Here is a 24,974-nt window from a genome sequence, read left to right on the forward strand (position 1 = left end):
GATTTTTGAAGAGGGGGAAAGGGTTTGTTGAAGGGGCTGGCGTGGGGTGAAGGGGGATTGGGAGTGAGGTGGTAGGGGGTTTGGGGAGGGGGAAGGTGGAGTGGGAAAGAGGTACTGGCAGCTTGGGGAGGGGGAATAGCGACAGGGAGGGGGGAATGGGGGCATGGGGGGGTTTGGTTTGGGAGCTCTGGGAGGGGGACAGGGAAATGGGATGGGTGCGGGGAGTGCTTTGAGGGGAAGGAGGTTTGGGGAGGGTGAAGGCGGAATGGGAAGGGGGCTAAAGGGGATAATCGCTGGTTGAGAGGGGTGAAGAATCCGGAGTGAGGGACAGGGAGAGGGGTAATCCCTGGAAGGGGGAGAGTAATCCCTGGGGGTGGTGGGGTGAGGCTAATCCTTGGGGGAGCAGGGGGGGATGGTGCAGTTCAGAGCCAGTCACATTACTGTGGATCTGTAGTCACATATGTGCCAGACCATGTGAGGATGGCAGATTTCCTTCCCTATAGGGCATTGGTGAACCAGATGGGTTTTTACGACAGCTTATGATAATTTCCTTACAGAGACTAACTTTATATTCTAGATTTTATTAATTGAATTTAAATTTCACCAGCTGCCGTGGTGGGATTTAAACCTGTACCAGACCATTAGCCTGGGCTTCTGGATTACTAGCCCAGTGACATTGCCAATATGCGCCACCGTCTCCCCAATCCCTGAGTGAGGGGACAGAGGGAGTGATCACTGAAATAGGGGGGTGGGGTAGAAGGGGTAATCCTGAGTGAGGGGAAGATCTGAAAGGGGTCTTATCCCCAGTATAATGATGGGGAGTTGAATGGGTGGTAGGTATGGGTGTAATTCCTGTGACAGTATCATTTAGCAAACTGTCGCTCCAGTGCCCTGTGTCCCTGACTGTTTCTATGCTGATAATAAACAAGCTGCTCACATTGACAGGCCCACATTGAGTAGCAGAGGCCCAGTATCTAAGTGAACAACATTATGGTACAGAAGTGACTTTTTAGATAGGAAACATTAGAAGTGTGAGTCCTTTTTGAAATGACCGGTTGCATGGACATTGAGAGAAAATTGACAGAAGATGTGGGCTATTGGCAGGAGATTGGTACAGATTATTATTGGAGCAACAGATTATGGACTTGTAATTGAGTGAATTTTTGTTGGGACATTTGGCCCAAGCAGGGACCCTGAGCAACTGGATCTAAAATGGGGGTTTTACCCTAGGATTTGTTGTTTTAGAATATAGATGTTATTTGTATCTTGTTTGTGACGGCTTGCAGGAAATTCACTGATGGCACCAGTTGGACGATGGCAAAAAGGAAAGGACCTTACCTGGTACACAAAGGAGAAGAAAACAGAGGGGGCACAGTCTCGCAGCGAGGAATTGATGGCTGTTCGAAGAGCTGAGCAAGAGGCCCTCATGGCAGCACTGTGAGTGTTGAGAAAAGCCTGTATCCGCTCTCATTGTCTCCCTCCAGCCCTGAAAGCTCTGGGCTACAGTTCCATGGGCAGTAGTATTCCTGCAACATCTCTCGCAAGCTTCTATATGAAGTGCTGCAAAGCCATTCAACTGTGAGGGCCACACCTTATGTCAACACACCTGCCCGGGACTGGAGTGCAAAGTTGTTCCTGATCTCGATATGAAGCAGTGTTTTTACCTATTAAGTCATTGGTGGCCTGGGGTGGAGGAGTGGGGGTGGTGGGGGGGTAAAGAGTGGAAAGACTCCGGACTATAACAACAACTTGGATTTATGTGCTGCTTCTTATGTAGTTAAAATATTCCAAGGATTTTCCCATGATTGTATTTAGACCACCATTGATACTATGTCAAAGAAGGAAATATTGAGACAGTTGTCGAAAAGCTTGGTCAAAAAGGTAGGTTTTAAACAGCATTTAAAGGATAGAGATAGTGAGATATGACGAGGCAATTCTAGTGCTTAGGGTCTCGATGGCTGACCACAACCACTAAGGGTGGAGCGAAGGAAGTGGGAAATGCACAAAGAGGTGAAACATAGAAAAGAGGAGCAAGAGTAGGTCATTTGGCTCTTCGAGCCTGCTCTGCCATTCAGTATGATCATGGCTGATCCTCTATCTCAAAAGCCATACTCCTCACTCTCCATACTCGTTGATGCCTTTAGAGTCTAGAAATCTATCTATTCCCTTCTTAAATATATTCAGTGACTTGGCCTCCATAGCCCTCTGTGGTAGAGAATTCCGCAGGTTCACCACCCTCTGAGTGAAGAAGTTTCTCCTCATCTCAGTGCTAAATGGCCTACCCTGTATCCTGAGACTGTGACCCCTGAGCCAGAGGAAACATCATTCCTGCATCCAGTCTGTCCATCCCTATCAGAATTTTATACATTTCAATGAGATCCCCTCTAATTCTTCTAAAATCCAGTGAAAACAGGCCTAGTTGGCCCGATCTCTCCTCATATGACAATGCTGCCATCCCAGGAATCGATCTGTTGAAGCTTCATTGCACTCCCTCTATGGCAATTATATCCTTTCTTAGGTAAGGAGACCAGAACTGCACACAATACTCCAGGTGTGGTCTCACCAAGGTCCTGTCCAGCTGCAGTAAGACTTCCTTGCTCTTGTAGTCAATTCCTCTCGCAACGAAAGCCAACATACCATTTGCCTTCTTAACTGCTTGATGCATCTACATGCTTGCTTTCAGTGATTGGTGTAGAAGGACACCCAGGTCCCTTTGTACATCAACATTTCCCAATCTATCACTATTTAAATAATACTCTGCCATTCTTTTTTTCCTACTGAAGTAGATAACTTCACACTTCTCCACATTAATACTGCATCCGCCCACTCACTCAACCTGTCTAAATCCCCTTGAAGCCTCTTAACACCTTCCTCACATTCTCACCAAGTTTTGTGTCATCAGCAAACTTGTAAATATTAAATTTGGTTTCCTCATCTAAATCATTGATATATATTGTGAATAGCTGGGGCCCAAGCACTGATCCCTGCGGTACCCCACTAGTCACCGTCTGCCACTCTGAAAAAGACTTGTTTATTCCTACTCTCTGCTTTCTCTCTGCTGACCAATTCTCAATCCATACCAATATATTACTCCCAGTCCGATGTGCTTTAATTTTACACTAGCCTCTTATGTGAGACTTTATCAAAAGCTTTCTGAAAATCCAAATACACCACATCCACTGGTGCTCCCTTATCTATTCTGCTAGTTACGTCCTCAAAAAATCTCTCGTAGGTTTGTCAAACATGATTTCCCTTTCGTAAATCCATGCTGACTTTGTCTAATCCTGTTGATATTTTAAGACCATAAGACATAGGAGCAGAAATTAGGCCATTCGGCCCGTCGAGTCTGCTCCGCCATTCAATCATGGCTGATAAATTTCTCAACCCCATTCTCCCGCCTTCTCCCCGTAACCTTTGATCCCCTTACCAATCAAGAACCTATCTATCTCGGTCTTAAATACACTCAATGACCTGGCCTCCACAGCCTTCTGTGGCAATGAATTCCATAGATTCACCACCCTCTGGCTAAAGAAGTTTCTCCTCATCTCTGTTCTAAAAGGTCTTCCCTAAAAGGTGTGCCCTCGAGTCCTAGTCTCTCCTACTAATGGAAACATCTTCCCCACGTCCACTCTATCCAGGCCTTTCAGTATTCTGTAAGTTTCAATCAGATCCCCCCATATCCTTCTAAACTCCATCGAGTATAGACCCAGAGTCCTCAAACGTTCCTCATATGTTAAGCCTTTCATTCCTGGGATCATTCTCCTGAACCTCCTCTGGACCCTCTCCAGGGCCAGCACATCCTTCCTGAGATACGGGGCCCAAAATTGCTCACAATATTCTAAATGTGGTCTGACCAGAGCCTTATAAAGCCTCAGCAGCAGATCCCTGCTTTTATATTCTAGTCCTCTCGAAATAAATGCCAACATTGCATTTGCCTTCCTAACTACCGACTCAACCTGCAAGTTAACCTTAAGAGAATCCTGGACTAGGACTCCCAAGTCCCTTTGCACTCCAGATTTCTGAATTATCTCCCCATTTAGAAAATAGTCTATGCCTCTATTCTTCCTACCAAAGTGCATGACCTCACACTTCCCCACGTATTCCATCTGCCACTTCTTTGCCCATTCTCCTAACCTGTCCAAATCCTTCTGCAGCCTCCCTGCCTCCTCAATACTACCTGTCCCTCCACCTATCTTTGTATCATCTGCAAACTTAGCCAGGATGCCCTCAGTTCCTTCATCTAGATCATTAATGTATAAAGTGAAAAGTTGTGGTCCCAACACTGACCCCAGCGAACTCCATTAGTCACCAGCCGCCATCCTGAGAAGGACCCCCTTATCCCCACACTCTGCCTCCTGCCAGACAGCCAATCTTCTATCCAAGCTAGTACCTTGCCTCTAACACCATGGGCTCTTATCTTACTGAGCAGCCTCCTGTGCGGCACCTTGTCAAAGGCCTTCTGGAAGTCCAAGTAGATAACATCCATTGGCTCTCCTTTGTCTAACCTACTCGTTACCTTCTCAAAGAATTCTAACAGATTTGTCAGGCATGACCTCCCCTTGATGAAACCATGCTGACTTTGCCCGATTTTACCATGCACTTCCAAGTATTCTGAAATCTCATCCTTAATAATGGACTCTAAAATCTTAACAACGACCGAGGTCAGGCTAATCGGCCTGTAATTTCCCGTCTTTTGCCTCACTCCCTTCTTAAACAGGGGGGTTACATTAGCGATTTTCCAGTCCTCTGGGACCCTCCCTGACTCCAGTGATTTCTGAAAGATCACCACTAACGCCTCCACTATCTCTTCAGCTATCTCCTTCAGAACTCTGGGGTGTAATCCATCTGGTCCAGGTGATTTATCCACCTTCAGACCTTTCAGTTTTTCTAGCACCTTCTCCTTGGTAATGGCCACCATACTCACCTCTGCCCCCCTCCGACTCTCTTGAACTTTGGGGATGTTACTCGTATCTTCCACCATGGAGACTGACGCAAAGTACCTATTCAGTTCCTCTGCCATTTCTTTGTTCCCCACTACTACTTCTCCAGCGTCATTTTCCAGCAGCCCAATGTTCACTTTTACCTCTCTCTTACCCTTTATATATCTAAAAAAACTCTTGCCATCTTCTTTTATATTACTGGCTAGTTTACACTCATATTTAATCTTCTCCCTCCTTATTTCTTTTTTAGTTGTCCTCTATTGGTCTTTGTAGTCTTCCCAATCCCTGGTTTCCCACTGCTCTTCACCACATTGTATGCTTTCTCTTTAGCTTTTATGCTGTCCCTGACTTCCCTTGTCAGCCATGGTTGCCTCGTCCTCCCTTTAGTATGCTTCTTCTCCCTAGGGACGAATTTTTGCTGTGTCTCTCAAATTACTCCCAGAAACTCCTGCCATTGCTGTTCCACTGTCTTTCCTGCTAGGCTCATCTCCCAGTCAATTCTGGCCAGCTCCTCCCTCATGCCTCTGTAGTTGCCTTCATTCAACTGTAATACCGTTACATCTGATTCCAGCTTTTTCCTCTCAAATTGCAGGGTAAATTCTATTATATTATGGTCACTTCCTCCTAAAGGTTTCTTCACCTTAAGCTCCCTTTTCAAATCTGCCTCATTACACATCACTAAATCTAGAATTGCTTGTTCCGTAGTGGGCTCCACCACAAGCTGCTCCAAAAAACCATCTTGTAGACATTCCACAAATTCCTTTTCTTGGGATCCACTACCAACCTGATTTTCCCAGTCTACCTGCATATTGAAATACCCCATGATCACTGTAACCTTGCCTTTCTTACACACCTTTTCTATGTCCTGGTGTATCTTGTGCCCCACATCCTGACTACTGTTCGGAGGCCTGTACATAACTCCCATTATGGTTTTTTTACCTTTGCGGTTCCTCAACTCTACCCACACAGATTCTACATCATCTGACCCTACATCATTTCTTGCTATCGATTTAATTTCATTTCTTACTAACAAAGCAACCCCACCCCCTCTGCCAACCTGCCTATCTTTTCGATAGGATGTATATTCTTGGATATTTAGCTCCCAGTCCTGATCCCTTTGCAGCCATGTCTCCGTGATGCCCACCACATCATACCTGCCAATTTCAATCTGCGCCACAAGCTCATTTACCTTATTTCGTATACTGCGTGCATTCAGATACAACACCTTCAGTCCTGTATTTCCCGTCCCCTTTCTCATTCTCCTTTATCTGATGTGCTTGAAGTTAGATTCCTAGCCCTTTCCAAACACTCTGTCCTATTTTGGGTTCTGGAGACTTTAATAGCCTCTCCTGGGCTCTCCTTTTCTAAGTGTTCCGTTATCACATCCTCTATAATGGACTCTAGCATTTTCCCAACTACTGATAGGCTAACCGCTCTGTAATTTGCTGTTTTCTCCCTCCTTTTTTTTTAAATAGTAGGGTTACATTTGCCACCCTCCAATCTGCTGGGACTATTCCAGAATCTACAGAATTTTGGAAGATGACAACCAACACACCTACTATTTCCATGGCCACCTCCTTTAGTACCCTGGGATGTAGATTATCAGGCCCTGGGGATTTGTCAGCTTTCAGTCCCATTAATTTCTCCAGCACTATTGTTTTAGTAATACTAATTTCCTTCAATTCCTCTTTCTCGCTAGATCCTTGGTTCCCTGGTTCTGGGAAGTTATTTGTATCTTCGTCTGTGAAGACAGAACTGAAGTGGTTGTTTAATTACTCTGCCATTTCCTTGTCCTCTTATTATAAATTCTCCTGTTTCAGACTCTAAGGAGCCTACATTTGACTTCACTAATCTTTTTCCTTTTACATAGTTATAGAAGCTTATATGTCAGTTTTTATGTTCCTTGCAAGTTTACTCTCCTACTCTATTTTTCCCCTCTTAATCAATCTCTTGGTCCTGCTTCGCTGAATTCTAAACTACTCCCAATCCTCAGGCTTGCTACTTTTTCTAGCAACTTTATATGACTCCTCTTTGGATCTAATGCTATCCTTATTTTCTTATGTAAGCTGCTTTTCCTGTTGTGTTTTTGTGCCAGAAAGGAATGTATAACTGTTGCAATGCATACATTCGTTCCTTAAATATTAGCCATTGCCTATCCACTGTCATGCCTTTTAATGAAGTTCCCCAATCTATTTTAGCCAACTCACGGCTCATACCTTCGTAGTTTCCATTGTTAAGATTTAGGACCTTAGTTTCAGATCAGACTACTTCACTTTCCATCCTAATGAAGAATTTTTTCATGTTATGGTTACTGTTCCCTAAAGAACCCCGCGCAACAAGATATTTAATTAATCCCTTCTCATTGCACAATACCAAATCTAGGATAGCCTGTTCCTTAGTCAGTTCCTCGACATACTGGTCTAAGACACCATCTCGTACACACTCCAGGAATTCATCCGCCACAGTATTATTGCTAATTTGGTTTGGCCAGTCTATATGTAGATTAAAGTTACCATGACTACTGTAGCACGCTTGTTACATGTATCTTTAATTTCTTGTTTAATGCCATCCCCTACCTCATCACTACTGTTTGGAGGCCTATAGATGACACCCACCAATGTTTTCCATCCCTTGTTGCTTCTTAGCTCCACCTAGACTGATTCTACATCTAGATTTTCTGAGCCAATATCCTTTCTCACTATCGCACTGATTTCATCCTTAACTAACAATGCCATGCCACCTCCTTTTCCTTTTTGTCTGTCCGTCATAAATATTGAGTACTCTTGGACATTCAGTTCCCAGCCTTGGTCACCCTACAGCCATGTCTCCATAATTGCAATCAGATCATACCCTTTTACATCTATTTGCATTGTTAATTTGTCTACTTTATTGTGAATGCTCTCTGCATTCAGATACAGCGCCTTTAGACTTGTCTTTCTAACATTTTTACACTTTTTTTTGTACTATGGCCCTATTTGCTGTTAGTTCCTGTTTCTTCTGCCTTGCGCTTTTGCTTTCTACTTTTCTGTCTTTCATTCCTATCTTTGTTTCTCTCTCTTGTGTCTCCCCGCTCAGGTTCCCACCCCCCGCCACTCTAGTTTAAACCCTCCCCCACAGTGCTAGCAAATACCCCTGTGAGGGAGAGACCAAACGCAGATTAGGTGACCACTTTGCAGAACACCTTCGGTCTGTCCGCAAGCATTACCCAGCCCTCCCTGTCGCTTGCCATTTCAACACTCCACCCTGCTCTCATGCCCACATGTCCGTCCTTGGCCTGCTGCATTGTTCCAGTGAAGCTCAATGCAAACTGGAGGAACAGCACCTCATCTTCCGACTAGGCACTTTATAGCCTTCCAGACTGAATATTGAGTTCAACAATTTTAGATCATGAACTCTCTCCTCCATCCCCACCCCCTTTCCGATCCCGCCCCCCCCTTTTTTTTTCCAATAATTTATATAGATTTTTCTTTTCCCACCTATTTCCATTATTTTTAAATGTATTTCCATCCATTGTTTTATCTCTACCTTTTAGCCTTTTTCGAATCCTTCACCCCACCCCACCCCCACTAGGGCTATCTGTATCTTGCATGTCCTGCTTTCTACCCTTAATTAGCACATTCCTTAGATAATATCACCACCTTCAACACCTCTTTGTCCTTTTGTCTATGACATCTTTTGGCTATCTCCACCTATCACTGGCCCTCTATCCAGCTCTACCTGTCCCACCCCCCCTTAAACCAGCTTATATTTCACCTCTCTTCTATTTTTACTTAGTTCTGTTGAAGAGTCATATGGACTCGAAACGTTAACTGTGTTCCTCTCCGCAGATGCTGCCAGACCTGCTGAGTTTTTCCAGGTATTTTTATTTTTACCCCTGTAAGGGTATTTGTCCTGGTTCTGCTGGGGTGCAACCCGCCCAGCTAGTACAGGTCCCATCTTCCCTAGAATCAGTCCCAATGCCTCAGGAATCTAAATCCACCCCATCTACACCATCTCTTCAACCAAACATTCATCTGGCCTATTCTCCTATTTCTGATCTCACTAGCATGTGGTATGGAGTAACCCTGAGATTACTGCCTTTGAGGTCCTGCTTTGTAATTTATTTCCTAGCTCCCTATATTCTACTTTCAAGAAGTCCTCCCTCTTGTTTCCTTTGTCGCTGGTACCAATATAGACCACGACCTCTGGCTGTTCAGCCTCCCCCTTCAGAATGTCCTGCAGCCGCTTAGTGACATCCTTGTACCAGGGAAGCAACATACCATCGTGGTGTCATGTCTGCAGCCACAGAAATATCTATCCCCGTACGAGAAAATCCTCTATCACTATTTCTCTCCTGCTTTTTTTCCCCCTCTCTCACCAAACCCCAGCTGAAGCACTCTATTGCAGCCCAAAGCAGCACTCCAGTGCAGACAAAAGCAGCACTATAGATGGGTTGCTTTTAAGCATCTGAATCTAGCTTCTGAAAACCTGTTTAAGTGAAGAAGTCCAGAGTTAGTGGGGAAGGGGGTGTGGCCAAGGTGGGATTTGAACACTGAGGATAAGAATTTTAAAATTTGTATTTTATTTAACAACTTCTTTGATTCAGTGTTTTGTTTATATAATATAGCGCACTGTATTTCTCAGTAGCCGTTACTGACTTCCTTCCTTACTACAGTGGGTTTGAACCCAGACTTCCTGATGTTGAGCTGTAGTTTACAAACCCTGCTGCTCACAACTGCTTCCCAATGTGATAATAAGGTACCTCTGTGGATATGGTCCTGAAGACGCTGAATTCTATGTATGTATCCCATCCAGTAAGGTTCAGCGTAAGACCTGCTTATTCAAACGTTGATGAGTTGCTCCCTCGACCCAAGCAGGTATTTTTTTTTAATCACACTGGGTGCTCATTACTCTGCACAAGGGATCCGAACTGATCTAGCTTCTATGCACTTTTGGGTCATTATTATTCTGTGTATAAACCATCCTAAACCTAGACCATGATTAGCCTAGTTAACTTTTTGACCATCAGAAAGTATAAATAATTAAAATTTGCAAAGTGGGAACAATTTTTAAGGAAACATAACTGCGATAATTGTGAAAGGCTAGTGTTTATCTCAGTGTCCAGTATGTTTTATTTTATTCTTTCCCGGGGTATGGGCTTCGCTGGCTAAGTCAGCATTTGGTGGCCACCCCTACTTGCCCTTCTTGAATTGTTGCAGTAATGTTACTTGGATTAGTTCTTTGCTCAACTGGACCACAATTCAATGAGTTCTCATTCACAGGAACAACTTCAGAACTTGATTCCCATTGACTTCAGTTTTGCTATGGCTCCTTGATGCCATACTCAGTCAAATGCTGTCCTGATGTCAAGGGCAGTCACTTGAGTTCCGCTCTTTTGTCCACGTTTGCACCAAGCCTGTAATGAGCTCAGGAGCTGAGTGGCCCTGGAGGAACCCAAACTGAGCATCAGTGAGCAGGTTATTTCTGAATAAGTGCCTCTTGATAGCACTGTGGACGACCCCTCCATCACTTTGCTGATGATGGAGCGTAGACTAATGGGGTGGTAATTGGCCATATTTGATTAGTCCTACTTTTTGTGGACAGGACATACCTGGGCAATTTTCCACATTGCTGGGAAGATCCCAGTGTTGTAGCTGTACTGGAACAGCTTGGCCAGGTGTGCGGCTGGTTTTGGAGCATAAGTCTTCAGTACTACGGAATGTTGTCAGGGCCCATAGCCTTTGCAGTACCCAGTGCCTTCAGCCGCTTTTTGATATCACATGAAGTGAATTGAACTGGCTGAGACTGGCATCTGTGCCTTGTCTTTTGCACTGATGTGCTGGGCTCCCCCATCATTGAGGATGGGGATATTTGTGGAGCTTTTTTCTCTGGTTAGTTATTTAATTGTCCTACACCATTCACAACTGGATGTGGAAAGACTGCGTAGCTTTGATCTGATCCATTGGTTGTGGGAGCGCTTAGCTCTGTCTATTGCTGCTTCTGCTGTTTGGCATGTAAGTAGACCTGTGTTGGAGCTTCAACAAATTGACACCTCATTTTCGGATATGCCTCTTGTTGCTCCTGTCATGCTCTCCTGCACTCTTCGTTGAACCAGGGTTGATTCCCTGACTTTGTCTTTTGAAAAATACAACCTCGCTGTAATTATCTAATAAGGCTCTGAGGAGCTGTGGAGAGTTTTGGTCAGTGTTTCCAATAAAACTAACTGACTTGGCACGGATGTGACTACAGTGATGCCATTTTGGCCACATGCACTCATTTTAGTAGAAAACGCTTCACACAACAGGTAATTATATATTTACGTAAACATTTGTCACCATTCAGTGACTAAGGAAGTAAAGCATTGCTTTTCATCTTACATTCTCAGCAAAAAGTTTAAAGTTTACATGAGTTTACATATATCATGTACATGAATATTGAAATCTCATGACCAATGATGGTGTCAATGACTCATTTAATTATTAATCAGAAAAGCTTTTTATCCACATCTAAATGCCCACTACATTAGTCCATTACATTAGCCGACAGCCACAACACTGGTTTAGAAAACACAGTTGTTTGAATGTACTCTCAACAAGGTGCCTACCCTTCAAATCAGGAGACCTCAAAGGCATTCCACAGGGATTGCGTGATGCAATGTTTCTGCAGTGCTTTTCTTTCAATTCATTCTAGTTCATGCGCAACACCGATCTGACCTTTTGGAGACCAAGGCCCACCTTCACATTCACTTCATCACATTGAGTGGCACTATGTAGGATTGCATTGGATATATGGCACTACCACCTCAGGTCATTGCTGCAGATGTTCCTTAGGACAGTGTTCTAGGCCTGACCATCTTCAGCTGCTTCAGCAATGACCTTTCCTGCAACCTAAGATCAAAAGTGAGGATGCTCACTGATGATTGCATTGTGTTCAGTTCCAAACTCTTTCAATAATGAAGCAATCTGTGCCCATATGTAGCAAGACCTGGACAACATACAGGCTTGGGCTGATGTGTGGCATGAATGTTATTGCCACTTAACTGCCAGATAATGGCCATCTCCAACAAGAGAGAGTCTAACCGTCTCCCCTTGATGTTGGAATTACCATCACTGAATTCCCCACCATCAACATCCTGGGAGTTACCATTGACCAGAAACTGAACTGGACCAGCCATATAAATACTGTGGCTACAAGATCAGGTCAGAGACTGGGAATTCTTCAGTGAGTAACTCATATCCTGACTCCCCAAAGCCTCCCCATCATCTACAAGGCACAAGTCAGGATTGTGATGAAATGCTCCCCACTTGCTTGGATAAGTGAAGTTCCAAAAACATTGAAGAAGCTCAATACCATCCAGGACACAGTTGGCTGCTTGATCAGCACCCCATCCACCACCTTAAACATTCACTTCCTTCACCACAGTGGCAGCAGTGTGTACCATCAGTGTGTACAACTTGGGCTGTACCTGATGTCAGTGTTTTCTGGGATAGTGTAGAGAAAGCTTTACTTGGGAATGTTTGATTGGTCAGTGTAGAATGGACCTTATGCTGTAGCTAATCTGCTGCACCTGCCCTTGAGTGTTTGATGAGACAGTGTAGAGGGAGCTTTACTTTATAACTAGTCCTTGCTGTATTTGAACTCTGAATGTTTGATGGAGTGGTGTAGAAGGGACATTACTCTATATCAAACCTGTAGTATTTAAGTTGGAAGAATGCGTTCTATTTCAGAATACTCATCAATGACACTTATCAAGCACCAGAAAATAATAAATTCCTCCAACAGGATCTTACCATAAAGCTGATGATATTTTCTTCTATTGTCATTAGAGGGTACAAGAATCCCAAAAGAAGACCCACTGGAGTAACTAAAGAGGTAAGGAATGAGTGAAGTGTGCTATAATGAATGTTTCCATAGCAGGTGTGTGATCCTTTATGATACACTGCACTCTGTGTGTGTGATCCTTTATGATACACTGCACCCTGTGTGTGTGATCCTTTATGATACACTGCACCCTGTGTGTGTGATCCTTTATGATACACTGCACCCTGTTTGTGTGATCCTTTATGATACACTGCACCCTGTGTGTGTGATCTTATATGATACACTGCACCTTGTGTGTGTGATCCTTTATGATACACTGCACCTTGTGTGTGTGATCTTTTATGATACACTGCACCCTGTGTGTGTGTGATCCTTTATGATACACTGCACCCTGTGTGTGTGATCCTTTGTGATACACTGCACCTTGTGTGTGTGATCCTTTATGATACACTGCACCCTGTGTGTGTGATCCTTATGTAATACAGTCTGTGCATTTATACATCACCTTTCACAACCACTAGACGTTCCAAAGTGCTTTTCAGCCAATTAAGTACTTTTGAAGTACTTACAGTTGAAGTACTCCTTACAGTAAGGAGGATAGTGACAGACTTCAAGAGGGCATAGACAGGCTGGTGGAAGATTAAATTTATTGCAGAGAAATGTGAAGTGATGCATTTTAGTAAGAAGAAAGAGGAGAGGCAATGTAAAATAAAGGATACAACTCTGAAGGGCTGCAGCAACAGAGAGATCTGGGGATATATGCTCACAAATCATTGAAGGAGGCAGGTCAGGCTGAGAAAGATATATGGTACCTTGGGTTTTATAAGTCGATGCATAATAGAGTACAAAAGCAAAAGCGGTTTGATGAACCTTTATGAAACACTGGTTCAGTGTCAACTAGAATATTGCTTCCAATTCTGGACATTGCACTTTAAGAAGGATGTGAAAGCTTTACAAGAATGCTTCCACGGAAGAGGGACTTCAGTTACGAGGATAGATTGGAGAAGCTGGGGTTGTTTTACTTAGAGAAGGTTGAGAAAAGATTTGAAAGAGGTGTTCAAAATCATGAGGGATCTAGACAGAAGGGTTGTGAACCAGTCAACACAGGGTTAAGGTGACTGGCAAAAGAGTCAATGTCAGTATGAAGAAAAACTTTATTATGCAGTGAGTGGTTAGGATCTGAAACACATTGTCTGAGAGTGTGATGGAGGCAGATTCAATTGAAGCTTTCAAACAGGAATTGGATAGCACCTAAAGATAGAAAATTTGTGGACTACAGAATAAGAGTAGAAGAGCAGAGCTAGCTGAGTTGATTTTGCAGAGAACTGGCATGGACTTGACAGGCCAAATGGCCTCCTCCTGTGCTGTAACCATTGTATGATTTTATGATTCTGTGGATAGCGAGGTGTATGTTGTTGAATGCTGCCTTTTTAAACATTCATTCTCATCTAATTTCAGGAACTGGCAGAGGTCTGTAAGCGTGAGGCCGTAGAACCAGACAGTAAAGATGTTGACCGAGTCCTTGGGCTTGGCAGTTCCAGGTAGGGAGAAACATGTCTTACTGGTTCTAGTTCTCCCATAACTATCCATTATATACTGTACTATATATTACTGTGTATAGCACTCTCAAATATTATATACTAATGTATCATTACTGGATATAACACTCCTTAATATTTTAAAATAACGTATGTGTTACTGGATATACCTTCCTGCATATATTCACATCCCTAAAACCTTTTACTTTTACTCTAATCACTTGACATATTTATGCTGGTCAACTGCTTCTATATTTTCATAAAATCCTTTCGGAGACAATTCTTTGCAAGGCTGAAGACTCTTAGCCTATTTAGTTCTGCCTTTTGATTAACTCCCAGAACCAGGCATAGAACTACATTGCTCTCCACTGTGCTGGAGAGTCCCCTCTGTGGCAGAGTCCACATGTACATCCAGTTGTGTCCTGACCAAAGCCTTGCACAGATCCAGCATGAAGCTGTACATCCAACTGTAATGTCTTTTTGTTTTCATTATCAGGGTCTGGTGGGTGGGGGTGGTGTGGGGAGGGGGTTGCTGGTAATGCTGGCATATTGCCCATCCCTCAGTGACTCTGGGCAGGTGGTGCTGGGACCCACTATTGGCAATGTTGGCTTTCTGTACTGAAATGAACTAATGTAATGCTGAGGCTTAGCCATTAGTTGTCACCATAGGCTGAGTTAACTGAGATATGAGGCTAGGGGATAGATCAATAGAGAAGCTGTGGCAGACCTTTAAGGGGATTTTTCAAAATACTCGGAATAAGTATATTCGTACTATAAAGAAAAATTCTAAAGGGAGGACCTACCATCCATGGTTAACTAAAGAAGTTAGGGAAAGCATCAAACTTAAGATAAAAGCATATAACTGTGCAAAGATGAGTGGCAGGTCAGATGATTGGTCAGAACATAAAGAACAGAGAATGACTAAAAGGTTAATCAGGAGAAAGAAATTGGAGTATGAGAGGAAGGTAGCTAGAAATGTAAAAATGGATAACATAAGTTCCTACAGGTATTTAAACAGGAAAAGAGTAGGTAAAGTGAGTGTTGGTCCTTTGGAGAGTGGGATTGGGGGTAGCTAATAGTTTATAATAAGGAAATAGAAGATGAAATGAAGAAATGTTTTGCTCTGTCTTCATTCTAGAGGATACAAAAAACATCCAGTAATAGCTGTAAATCAGGAAGTGGAAGAGAGAGGGGAACTTAGTGAAATTACAATCACTAGGGAAGCGGTACTGAGCAAACTGATAGAGCTGCAGACTGACAAGTCTCCAGGTCCAGATAGACTTTATCCTAGGGTCTTAAAAGAGGTGGCTAATGAGGTAGTGGATGTGTTGGTGTTAATTTTTCAAAATTCCCTAGATTCTGGAAAAGTTCTATCAGACTGGAAAGTAGCAAATATAACCCCTCTATTCAAGAGACCAATCAGGGTTAAGCTGCCTGATTTAAATTCAGACAATGCTTGGCAATTAACTGTCAGTCACCATCACTGGTGCATTCACCACGGCAACGCCTCTACCGATCAGAGTCCACTTGCCAATAATCAGCACTCTCTTCACATAAAGTATAAATTGTTATTTTGCCCTGGTATTGGTATTCTTGTGAAGTGTCCTGATGAGTGCAAGATGAAAAGCTTCAGCATGTCTCTTTTTTCAGCAATACTCAATTTATTAGAGTTCTTTGAAGGAATAACTTGCTGTGGATAAAGGGGAGCCTGTAGACATACTGTACCTGAATTTCCAGAAAGCATTTGATAAGGTGCTGTATCAAAAGTTATTGTGGAAAATAAAAGCTCCTGGTGTAGGGGGTAACATATTAGCCTGGATAGAAGATTGGCTGGCTGGCAGGCAGATAATGGAGAGTATGTATAAATAGGTCTTCGTCTGATTGGCAGGATGTGACGAGTGGAGTCCCCTAGGCGTCTATGCTGGGGCTTCAACTTTTTACAATTTACATCAGTGACTTATGAGGGGAGTTGGAGGCATTGGAGCTAAAGTTGCAGACGACACAAAGATAAGTAGGCAAGTATGTTGTGAAGAAGACATAAGGAGTTTGCAGACGGATATAAATAGGTTGAGCGAATGGGCAAAAGCCTGGTTGATGGCTCACACAAAGTTAGTATGCAGGTATAGCATGTGATCAAGAAGGCTAATGGAATGCTATACTTTATTATGAGAGGAATTGAACATAAAAGTAATGATATGCTTCAGTTATACAGGGCATTGGTGAGACTGCATCTCAAAGACTGTGCAGTTTTCTTCTCCTTATCTAAAGAAGGATGTAAATGCGTTGGAGGCGGATCAGAGGAGGTTTACGAGATTGATACCTGGAATGAGTGGGTTGTCTAATGAAGATGGATTGGACAGGCTGAGCTTGTTTCCACTGGAGTTTAGAAGTGTGAGGGGTGACTTGATTGATGTATATAAGATCCTGAATGGCCTTGACAAGGTGGACATCGAAAGGATGTTTCCTCTTGTGGGTGAGTCCGGATCTAGGGGGCACTGTCATTAAATTAGGAGTCACCCTTATAGGACAGGGATGAGGAGAAATTTTTTCTCTCCGAAACTGACTTTGGAACTCTTTGCCTCAGGCGGTGGAAGTGGTGTCACTGAATATTTTTAAGGCAGAGGTAGATTCTTGTTAGGCAAGAGAATCAAAGGGTATTGAATGTGGAAATGTGGAACTCAACACAAACAGATCAGCCATGATCTTATTGAATTGCAGAACAGGCTCAAGGGGCTGAATGGCCTACTTCTCCTATTTTGTGTGTTTGTAATTATTGAGGGTGAGCAGGAGATGGGATCTGTAAATCTCACTCAGTTCAATTCTCCTTCTAGCTAATTTGGGTCAGTGATTTGAAATTAGTTCTCAAAGAATTAACCTCACAAGCAATGGATCAATTATTTAGAATAATAGAAAACATAAAATGGTTACAACACAGAAGGAGGCCATTTGTCCCATCAAGTTCGTGCCAGCTCTCTGCAAGAGCAATTCAGCTAATGCCACTTTGCTGCCTTTTTCCTGTAACCTGTAATTTTTTTCTCTTCAGATAATTCTCTTTTGAAAGCCTCAGTTGAATCTGCCTGCACCACACTCTCAGGCAGTGCATTCCAGCTCCTCACCACTTGCTATCTAAAAAAGCTTTTCCTTATGTCACTATTGCATTTTTTGCCAATCATCTTAAATTGGTGTCCTCTGGTTCTCGAACCTTCCACCAATGGGAAGGATTTCTCTCTGTCTGGATGCCTCATGGTTTTTGAAAACCTATATCAAATCTCCTCTCAACCTACTCTAAAGAGAACAGCCTCAGCTTCACCAATCTACCCACATAACTGAAGTTCTTCATCATGGAACCATTTTCATAAATCTTTTCTGTATCCTTACTAAAGCCTTAACATAATTTTTACAGTGTGGTTCCAGATTTGGACACACTGCTCCAGTTGAGGCTAAAAGAGTATTTTATAAAGGTTTTATGTAACGGTTCTTGCTTTTGTACTCTAAGCCTTTATTTATAAAGCCCAGGATCCTGTAAGCCTTATTAATCACTTTCTCACCTGCCTTGATTTGTGCACTTATATCCCCAGGTCTCTTTGTTCCTGAACTCTATTTAGAATTGTTTCCTTTATTTTATATTGCTTCTCCTTATTCTTCCTAACTAAATGTATCACTTCACACTTCACTGCAATAAGTTTAATCTGCAACATGTCTGCCCATTTCACCATAGGAACGTAGGATTAGGAGCAGGAGTCAATCATTTGGCCCATCTGAGCCTGCTCCATCATTCAGTATGATCATGGCTAATCTGGTTGTGGTTTCAGCTCCACTTTCCTGTCTGCCTCCCATAACCATCAAAAATCTATCTACAGCCCGTCTATGTCCTCTTGATATCTATCACTATCCTCTCAGTTCACAATGCTTCCAAGTTTTGTGTCATCTGCACATTTTGAAATTGTGCCCTGGACACCCCAACTCTAGGTTATTAATATGGATCAAGAGAAACAGTGGTTCTAGTACTGACTACTGGGAAACCCACTGTATATCTTCCTCCAGTGTGAGAAAGAACTGTTCATCATTTAATTAGATTTGTTTTTTTTTCCTCTCCTTTGTTTTGTTATTGTGTGAGGATTGTCTGCTTTCTCAGATCACTGTAGAATAGAGAATAGATTATGTTCCAGACTCTACCTCGTCTCTAACTGTGGGTCGAGAGCAGTTTGTAATGCTTTTTTTCCCCCTCTGCAACAGAAGGTTATAGAGTTCAAGTCCTCCCCCAGAGACTTGAGCACGTAATCTTGGTTGACACTACAGTGCTGCACTTTCGGAGGTACCATCTTTCCGATGTGACAATAAACTGAGACTCATTCTATCTGTTCAAGTGGATGCTAACTATCCTGTGGCAATACTCAAAGGAGAGCAGAGAGTTCTCCCCAAGTCCTTTCTGCTTATTGGGAGCTGTGTTTGTTTCTCCCACAGTGATTGGTTTTCTCTAGAGTGCTTTGGGATATCCTGAAGCTCAAAGCTGCTAGGTAAATGTGACTCATTTAACACTCTCTCCTTATAATCTGGTTGCTTCAAATTAATTTAATGTTAATCGAATTTCCTGCTGACCCAATTCCCCAGTAAACTTAAGCTCATCTTGAATTCTGCTGCCTATATCCTAATTTGTGGTCCCCAAGCACCTTAATTTAAAAAAAAATCATCCTTGTATTCAAATCACTCCATGACTATGCCCCTCCCTATTCCCAACCTCCTTAAGCCCTACAGCCCTTCAAGAATTTTACATTCCTCCATTTCTTTAACCCCGCTGTTGAAGGCTGTGCCTTCAGCCATCGAGGTCCTGATCCTAAATTTCCCCCTAAACCCTCTCCCTGTCTCTCCACTCTTTCTTTTCATCTTAAGGTCTTTGGCCACTTACCCTAATCACTTTCCATTTGCCATTTTTTTGTCTGATTACTCTCCTGTGAAGAGTATTGGGAAGTTTAACTATGTTAAAAGGCAGTGCAGTATTGCATGTTGCATGATCTGCCTGATCTCAACCAGGGCAGTGAAGGAGGCAACACATTTAGCCCTTGGTTTCCTAGAAGAGGATAGCTCAGTGAGGTTTCCACCTTTCCATTGATTTCTAGCACTATTTGTTCGAAGGTACGTGCGTAGACAAGCCTGGGTTTGGCTGTGATCCCAATTTCCTGGTGTTCCCCCATTGTCAATGAGTTTGCTGACAGTCCCTTTCTTTGGTTCAGCGATGGACTGTGGCCACTTGTCAAGGAAACAAGAGAATAGGCAAAACCTGGGGACCTATATTCTAGGACAGGCTGCACTTCGGGAGAAGGGGAGAGAAATATGATCTGATTGTGGCCTCAACTCAACTTTCCTGTCTAACCTTTGACTCCCTTGTTAATCAAAATCTACTTAACTTGGCCTTAAAAGTATTCAACAACCCTGCCTCCACTGCTTTCTGGGGAAGAAAATTCCATATACCACTGACCCTCTGAGATACTCATCTCTATCTTAAATGGGAGACCCCTTATTTTTAAACGGTGTCCCCTAGTTCTAGTATCTTCTAATGCAGTTATATCCTTTAAGTAAGGAAACCAAAACTGTACACAGTACTCCAGATGTGGTCTCACCAATGCCCTGTACAATTGTAACTTCCCTACTTTTATACTCGATTCCCCTTACAATGAACACCAACATTCCATTTGCCTTCCTAATCACTAGCTGTACCTGCATACCAGCTTTTTGTGATTCACATACCAGGATACCCAGATCCCTCTCTACCCAGAATTCTACAATCTCTCTCCAGTTAAGTAATATATTGCTTTTCTAATCTTCCTGCCAGAGTGGACAAGTTCACATTTTCCCACATTATACTCCATCTGCCAAATTTTTGACCACTGATTTCGCCTATCTATGTCCCTTTGAAAGCTCCTTATGTCTTCACAACCTACTCTCCTACCCATCTTTGTGTCATCAGCAAATATAGCAACCATACATTCAGTCCCTTCATCCAATTCATTGATATAGATTGTAAATAGTTGAGGCCCCAACATTGATCCCTGTTGCATTCCACTAGTTACAGCTTGTCAACCTGAAAATGACCCATTTATCCCTTCTTTCTGCTTCTTGTTAGCTAACCAATCTTCTATCCATGCTAATATATAACCCCCTACACTGAGCTCTTATTTTGCGTAGTAACCTTTGATGCGGCACCTTATCAAATCATAGAATCACAGTGCAGAAGAGGCCCTTTGGCCCATTGAGTCTGCACCGACACTTGAGAAACACCTGACCTACCTACCTAACCCCATTTACCAGCACTTGGCCCATAGCCTTGAATGTTATGACGTGCCAAGTGCTCATCCAGGTACTTTTTAAAGGATGTGAGGCAACCCGCCTCCACCACCCTGCTAGGCAGTGCATTCCAGACCGTCACCACCCTCTGGGTAAAAAAGTTTTTCCTCACATCCCCCTAAACCCCCTGCCCCTCACCTTGAACTTATGTCCCCTTGTGACTGACCCTTCAACTAAGGGGAACAGCTACTCCCTATCCACCCTGTCCATGCCCCTCATAATCTTGTACACCACGATCAGGTCGCCCCTCAGTCTTCTCTGCTCCAACGAAAACAACCCAAGTCTATCCAACCTCTTTTCATAACTTAAATGTTTCATCCCAGGCAACATCCTGGTGAATCTCCTCTGCACCCCCTCCAGTGCAATCACATCCTTCGTATAATGTGGCGACCAGAACTGCACACAGTACTCCAGCTGTGGTCTCACCAAGGTTCTATACAACTCCAACATGACCTCCCTATTTTTGTAATCTATGCCTCGATTGATAAAGGCAAGTGTCCCGTATGCCTTTTTCACCACCCCACTAACATGCCCCTCCGCCTTCAGAGATCTATTGGACAAAATAACTTTTGAGAATCCAAGTACACCACATCTGCAGGCTCCCCTTTATCTATGTTCCTTGTTACTTTCTCAAAGAACTCTAATAAATTAGTTAAACACCATTTCCCTTTCACAAAACCATATTGACTTTTCCTGATTACATTAAGATTTTCTAAATGTCCTACTATAACCTCCTTAATAATGGATTCCAGCATTTTCCTTATGACAGATGTCAAGCTAACTGGCCTATAGTTTCCTGCTTTCTGTCATCCTCCTTTCTTGAATAGAGGAGTTACATTCACTCTTTTCCAATTTGATGGAACCTTTCCAGAATCTGGGGAATTTTGGAAAATTGTGTAGGCAAATGCATTTTGCACTAAGATCCCACAAACAGCAATGAGATGAATCGCTGGTTGCTCTGTTTTTAGTGGTGTCAGTTGAGGAAAGAATGCTGTCCCAGGACTCTGCTCCTCTTTATATAATGTCACACAATCTTTAACGTCAACCTAACTAAGTAGATGAGCTCTTTCTTTAATGTCCCATCAGAAGGATAGTTTACTGTTGTACCAGAGTTTTGGCCTACATTACGTATTCAAGCCTTGGAGTGTCCACAGACGTCTGGAACAGGAATAGACCATTTAGCCCCTAGAGCCTTTTCCCCCATTTAATGAGGTCATGGTTGATCTGAGCTCTAACTCCCTATACCTCCTTTGTTTGCCTGATATCCTTGAATACCTTAGGCCAACAAAAATCTATCAATCTCAGTTTTAAAATTAAAAATTGATCTAGCATCAATTGCCGTTTCTGGAAGACAGATCTTCCACCATCGTTCGTGTGAAGTGTTGCCTAATTTCACTCCTGAAAAGTCTGAGTCTAATTTTTAGACTATGCCCCCTAATTCTAGACTGACCAACTAGTTTTTCACAATCTACCCTAACTGTTTCCCTTAATATCTTGAAAACTTTAATCAAATCCCCCTTAAGTTTCATGGAGTAGAAGTAAATTTCTAAATTTCATGGAGTGGAACCCTAGTTTGTTTAATCTCTCCCTGTAGCTTAACCCTTGGAGTTCGGGTATGATTCTAGTAAATATACGCTCCACTGCTTCCTTAGTGTGGTGTTCAGAACTGCTGCGGTCTAACCAGAGCTTTGTATAGCTGACGGATGACTTCTACTTCCTTATATTCTAGTCCTCTTGACATAAAGGCCAGCATTCTATTAACCTTTATGATTTTTTTTATCTGTTCATGACATTTTAATGATCTGAGTACTTGGACCCCCGAGTGTCTCTGGGCCACCACTGTTTCTAGCTTTTCATTAACTGGGGTTTTACTTGAGGACATATAAAGAGAAACCTATTGACATTGTAGTGTGATTCAGTTAGGTGTATGCCTGTAATGTACCACTTTGTCAATAAATGAGTAATCATTGGCTGCAGCTGGCTTTCTGGAATAGAATATTTGTGAGGATATTATTCTGACTGTGCTGGCTCATTCTTCCCATCCCACCTCAGTGAGGAGAACAACAGCAGGAAGGAGGAACTTCTTTTGATCCATCCTGGTGGAGTGTTATAAAGCTTTTAGTGAGGAGAGCACCGCTCTTTCCTTCAATCTCCAAACTTCTCTGGATCTTGGTCCCATTGTTGTGCGAGTAGCACAGAGGGACACTTTGCTGCTATGCCCCTGTCGTCCATCTCCTTGCAAGCTGGTATAGAGTGGCCCTGGCAGAGGTCTGAGATCAAGCTACCTCACAGAGTCTTGAGACTTGAAAGCGAGCTGCTTAGCTGCGCACTTTATGCCCAGCCCATTGAGGCCAGGAAAAAAACTCTTGGACATGAAATAAGGAGCCAGCAAGGGTAAACTGGCATCTGATTAACCAGCCTGTTCCAACCTGTTCCCTTCCAGTGGGACCGCTCCCAGAATGATGCTGACTAGAGAGGACCGTGAGGCGGCTAAGCTCGGACTGGCTATTTTTACGGTAGGAAAAGAGGCAATGTTCAATCATGTTTAAGATGGGTGAGAGGCTGGATTACAAAAGTGAGAAAGTTGTGCTACAGTTGTACAGAACCTTGGTCAGGCCTCATGAAGGACATATTGACTTTGGAAGGGACATAGTGCAGATTAATTCAAATGACATTGAAGTTTAAACGGTTAAATTATGAGGACAGGCTGCATTAACTTACAGTATATTCCTTTGAAGGAGGTCTGATCTAATCAAGGCGTTTTAAATGATAAAGGGATTTGATAGGGCAGGTGCAAGGAAAACATGCCCTCTGATAGGGGATCCAAAACAAGGGAGCGTAATCTTAAATTAAAGCCAGGCCATTCTAAAGACAAGTCAAAAAGCACTTGTTCACATGGAGGGCAGTGCAAGGGTATGATGAGATACAGATCAAAGATGGGCAAATGAAGCTGAGATACAGATCAGCATGGAATGTATGACTCTTGTATTGATGTAGTCATGACTTTCGATCATCTAAAAACTGAATATATAAAGTGAGTTATTCAAAATTCTGCAGTCGTTTCCCTGGAGGTTCAGTTTTCAAAATGAGGCTTTGAGAGCTTAGGGGTCCCGCAGCAATTTTGAGGGATCCCTATAATTAATAACTATTTGCCTGACTCCCAGTAGGTTTCCATGTTTTACTAATTTACTAGTACGTTGTTTCTGATACATAGTAATTTTTGCAATAATGGTTTGGAAAGCTGGTGCTACCTTTCAGAATTGCAGACATGGAGTCCCTGTATGTGTGCCAATATTGGTTGGAGGTCCTAGGGAGTGTGCTGATATTGGCAGTGGTTTTCTGCAAGTGTGTTGATGACTGGTAGGTGCTCATATCAATTGCGTCGGTATTAATGTAAGGTCCCCAAGAATCCCCAGCCAGGACAGTGCCGGTATTTAAAAGGACACCCGGGACCGTGCCTATATATTCGGAGGTTTCCTGGGACCATGCTGGAATTAGTAGGGATTCCCCAGAACTGTGCCGGTATATTTGACGGTTTTCCCGGACTGTGCTGGAACGAATAGGGATTCCCTGGCACTGTGCCGGTATCTTTGGGCGACCCCTGGGTCTGTGCCGTGAAGTCCGGCGGTGCCCTGGGGTGTCTTGGAACTCTGTTTTTTTCAGGAGTTGCTGCAGCATGTGCTGATATTGGTAGGTGGGGGGGATCCCCACAGAACACTTAAATCACTGTTGTACATCTGGTCACTTCCCCTGAATCCTACAAGATGGGAGTCCTTGAATAAATTGCACTGTTCACTTGTCGAATACATTTCAATAGTATTACTGGTCTAACAGAATATACATAGCTGTCAGATCGATCAGAAATGAAAGCAGGAAAGTGATGGAAATGAATAGTAGGCTTGACAGTACCTCGGGGAGAATTTGATTAGCCAAGTTCGAACCTAAGTCGACTGCCCCAGAAGTTCACTCTGCCCTGTTATCTGCACCTGCTGCTTATTTTATTATATTTAATTCTCAGGTTTCTGTTTCTCTTCAGTATTCATGTTCTTTCCTCACTTGTTACAGCACCAGAAATCTGACTATATTGGGGAGTCATCGAGCCAGAAGCGGAAACCAGAGCAGCAGAGCGGAGAGCCTGAGACCCTGAGGTAGGATGCCATGGATGGTTGATGCTGACCAGTGGTCAGAGTTGCTGTATTTTTATTTGCCCCATTTCACTTTCTCATCTCCTTCTGAAGATATTGACTCTTGTGTAATGAGAAAGGAGAATGGAAAGTTTTTCTTTGTCCTCCAGCCCGCTGGAGATAGAATGGAGGAGGTTATGTTTCAGTTGTACAGAGCCTTGGGCGGACCC

The 24,974-nt window shown here is 43.1% G+C and overlaps 1 protein-coding gene across 1 annotated transcript in view; it reads left to right on the forward strand.

Moving 5' to 3' along the window:
• Positions 1-24,974, forward strand: part of cunh1orf35 (chromosome unknown C1orf35 homolog) — a 31,214-nt gene that overhangs the window by 1,268 nt on the left and 4,972 nt on the right. Inside the window, exons 2-6 of the mRNA XM_078536823.1 lie at positions 1,287-1,437; positions 12,746-12,791; positions 14,199-14,281; positions 23,064-23,136; positions 24,686-24,768. Coding sequence (XP_078392949.1) covers positions 1,287-1,437; positions 12,746-12,791; positions 14,199-14,281; positions 23,064-23,136; positions 24,686-24,768 — 436 coding nt within the window. The remainder of the gene's footprint in view (positions 1-1,286; positions 1,438-12,745; positions 12,792-14,198; positions 14,282-23,063; positions 23,137-24,685; positions 24,769-24,974) is intronic.

The sequence above is a fragment of the Cetorhinus maximus genome, unplaced genomic scaffold (assembly GCF_964194155.1).
Source record: "Cetorhinus maximus unplaced genomic scaffold, sCetMax3.hap1.1 HAP1_SCAFFOLD_1570, whole genome shotgun sequence".
Lineage (NCBI taxonomy): Eukaryota > Metazoa > Chordata > Chondrichthyes > Lamniformes > Cetorhinidae > Cetorhinus > Cetorhinus maximus.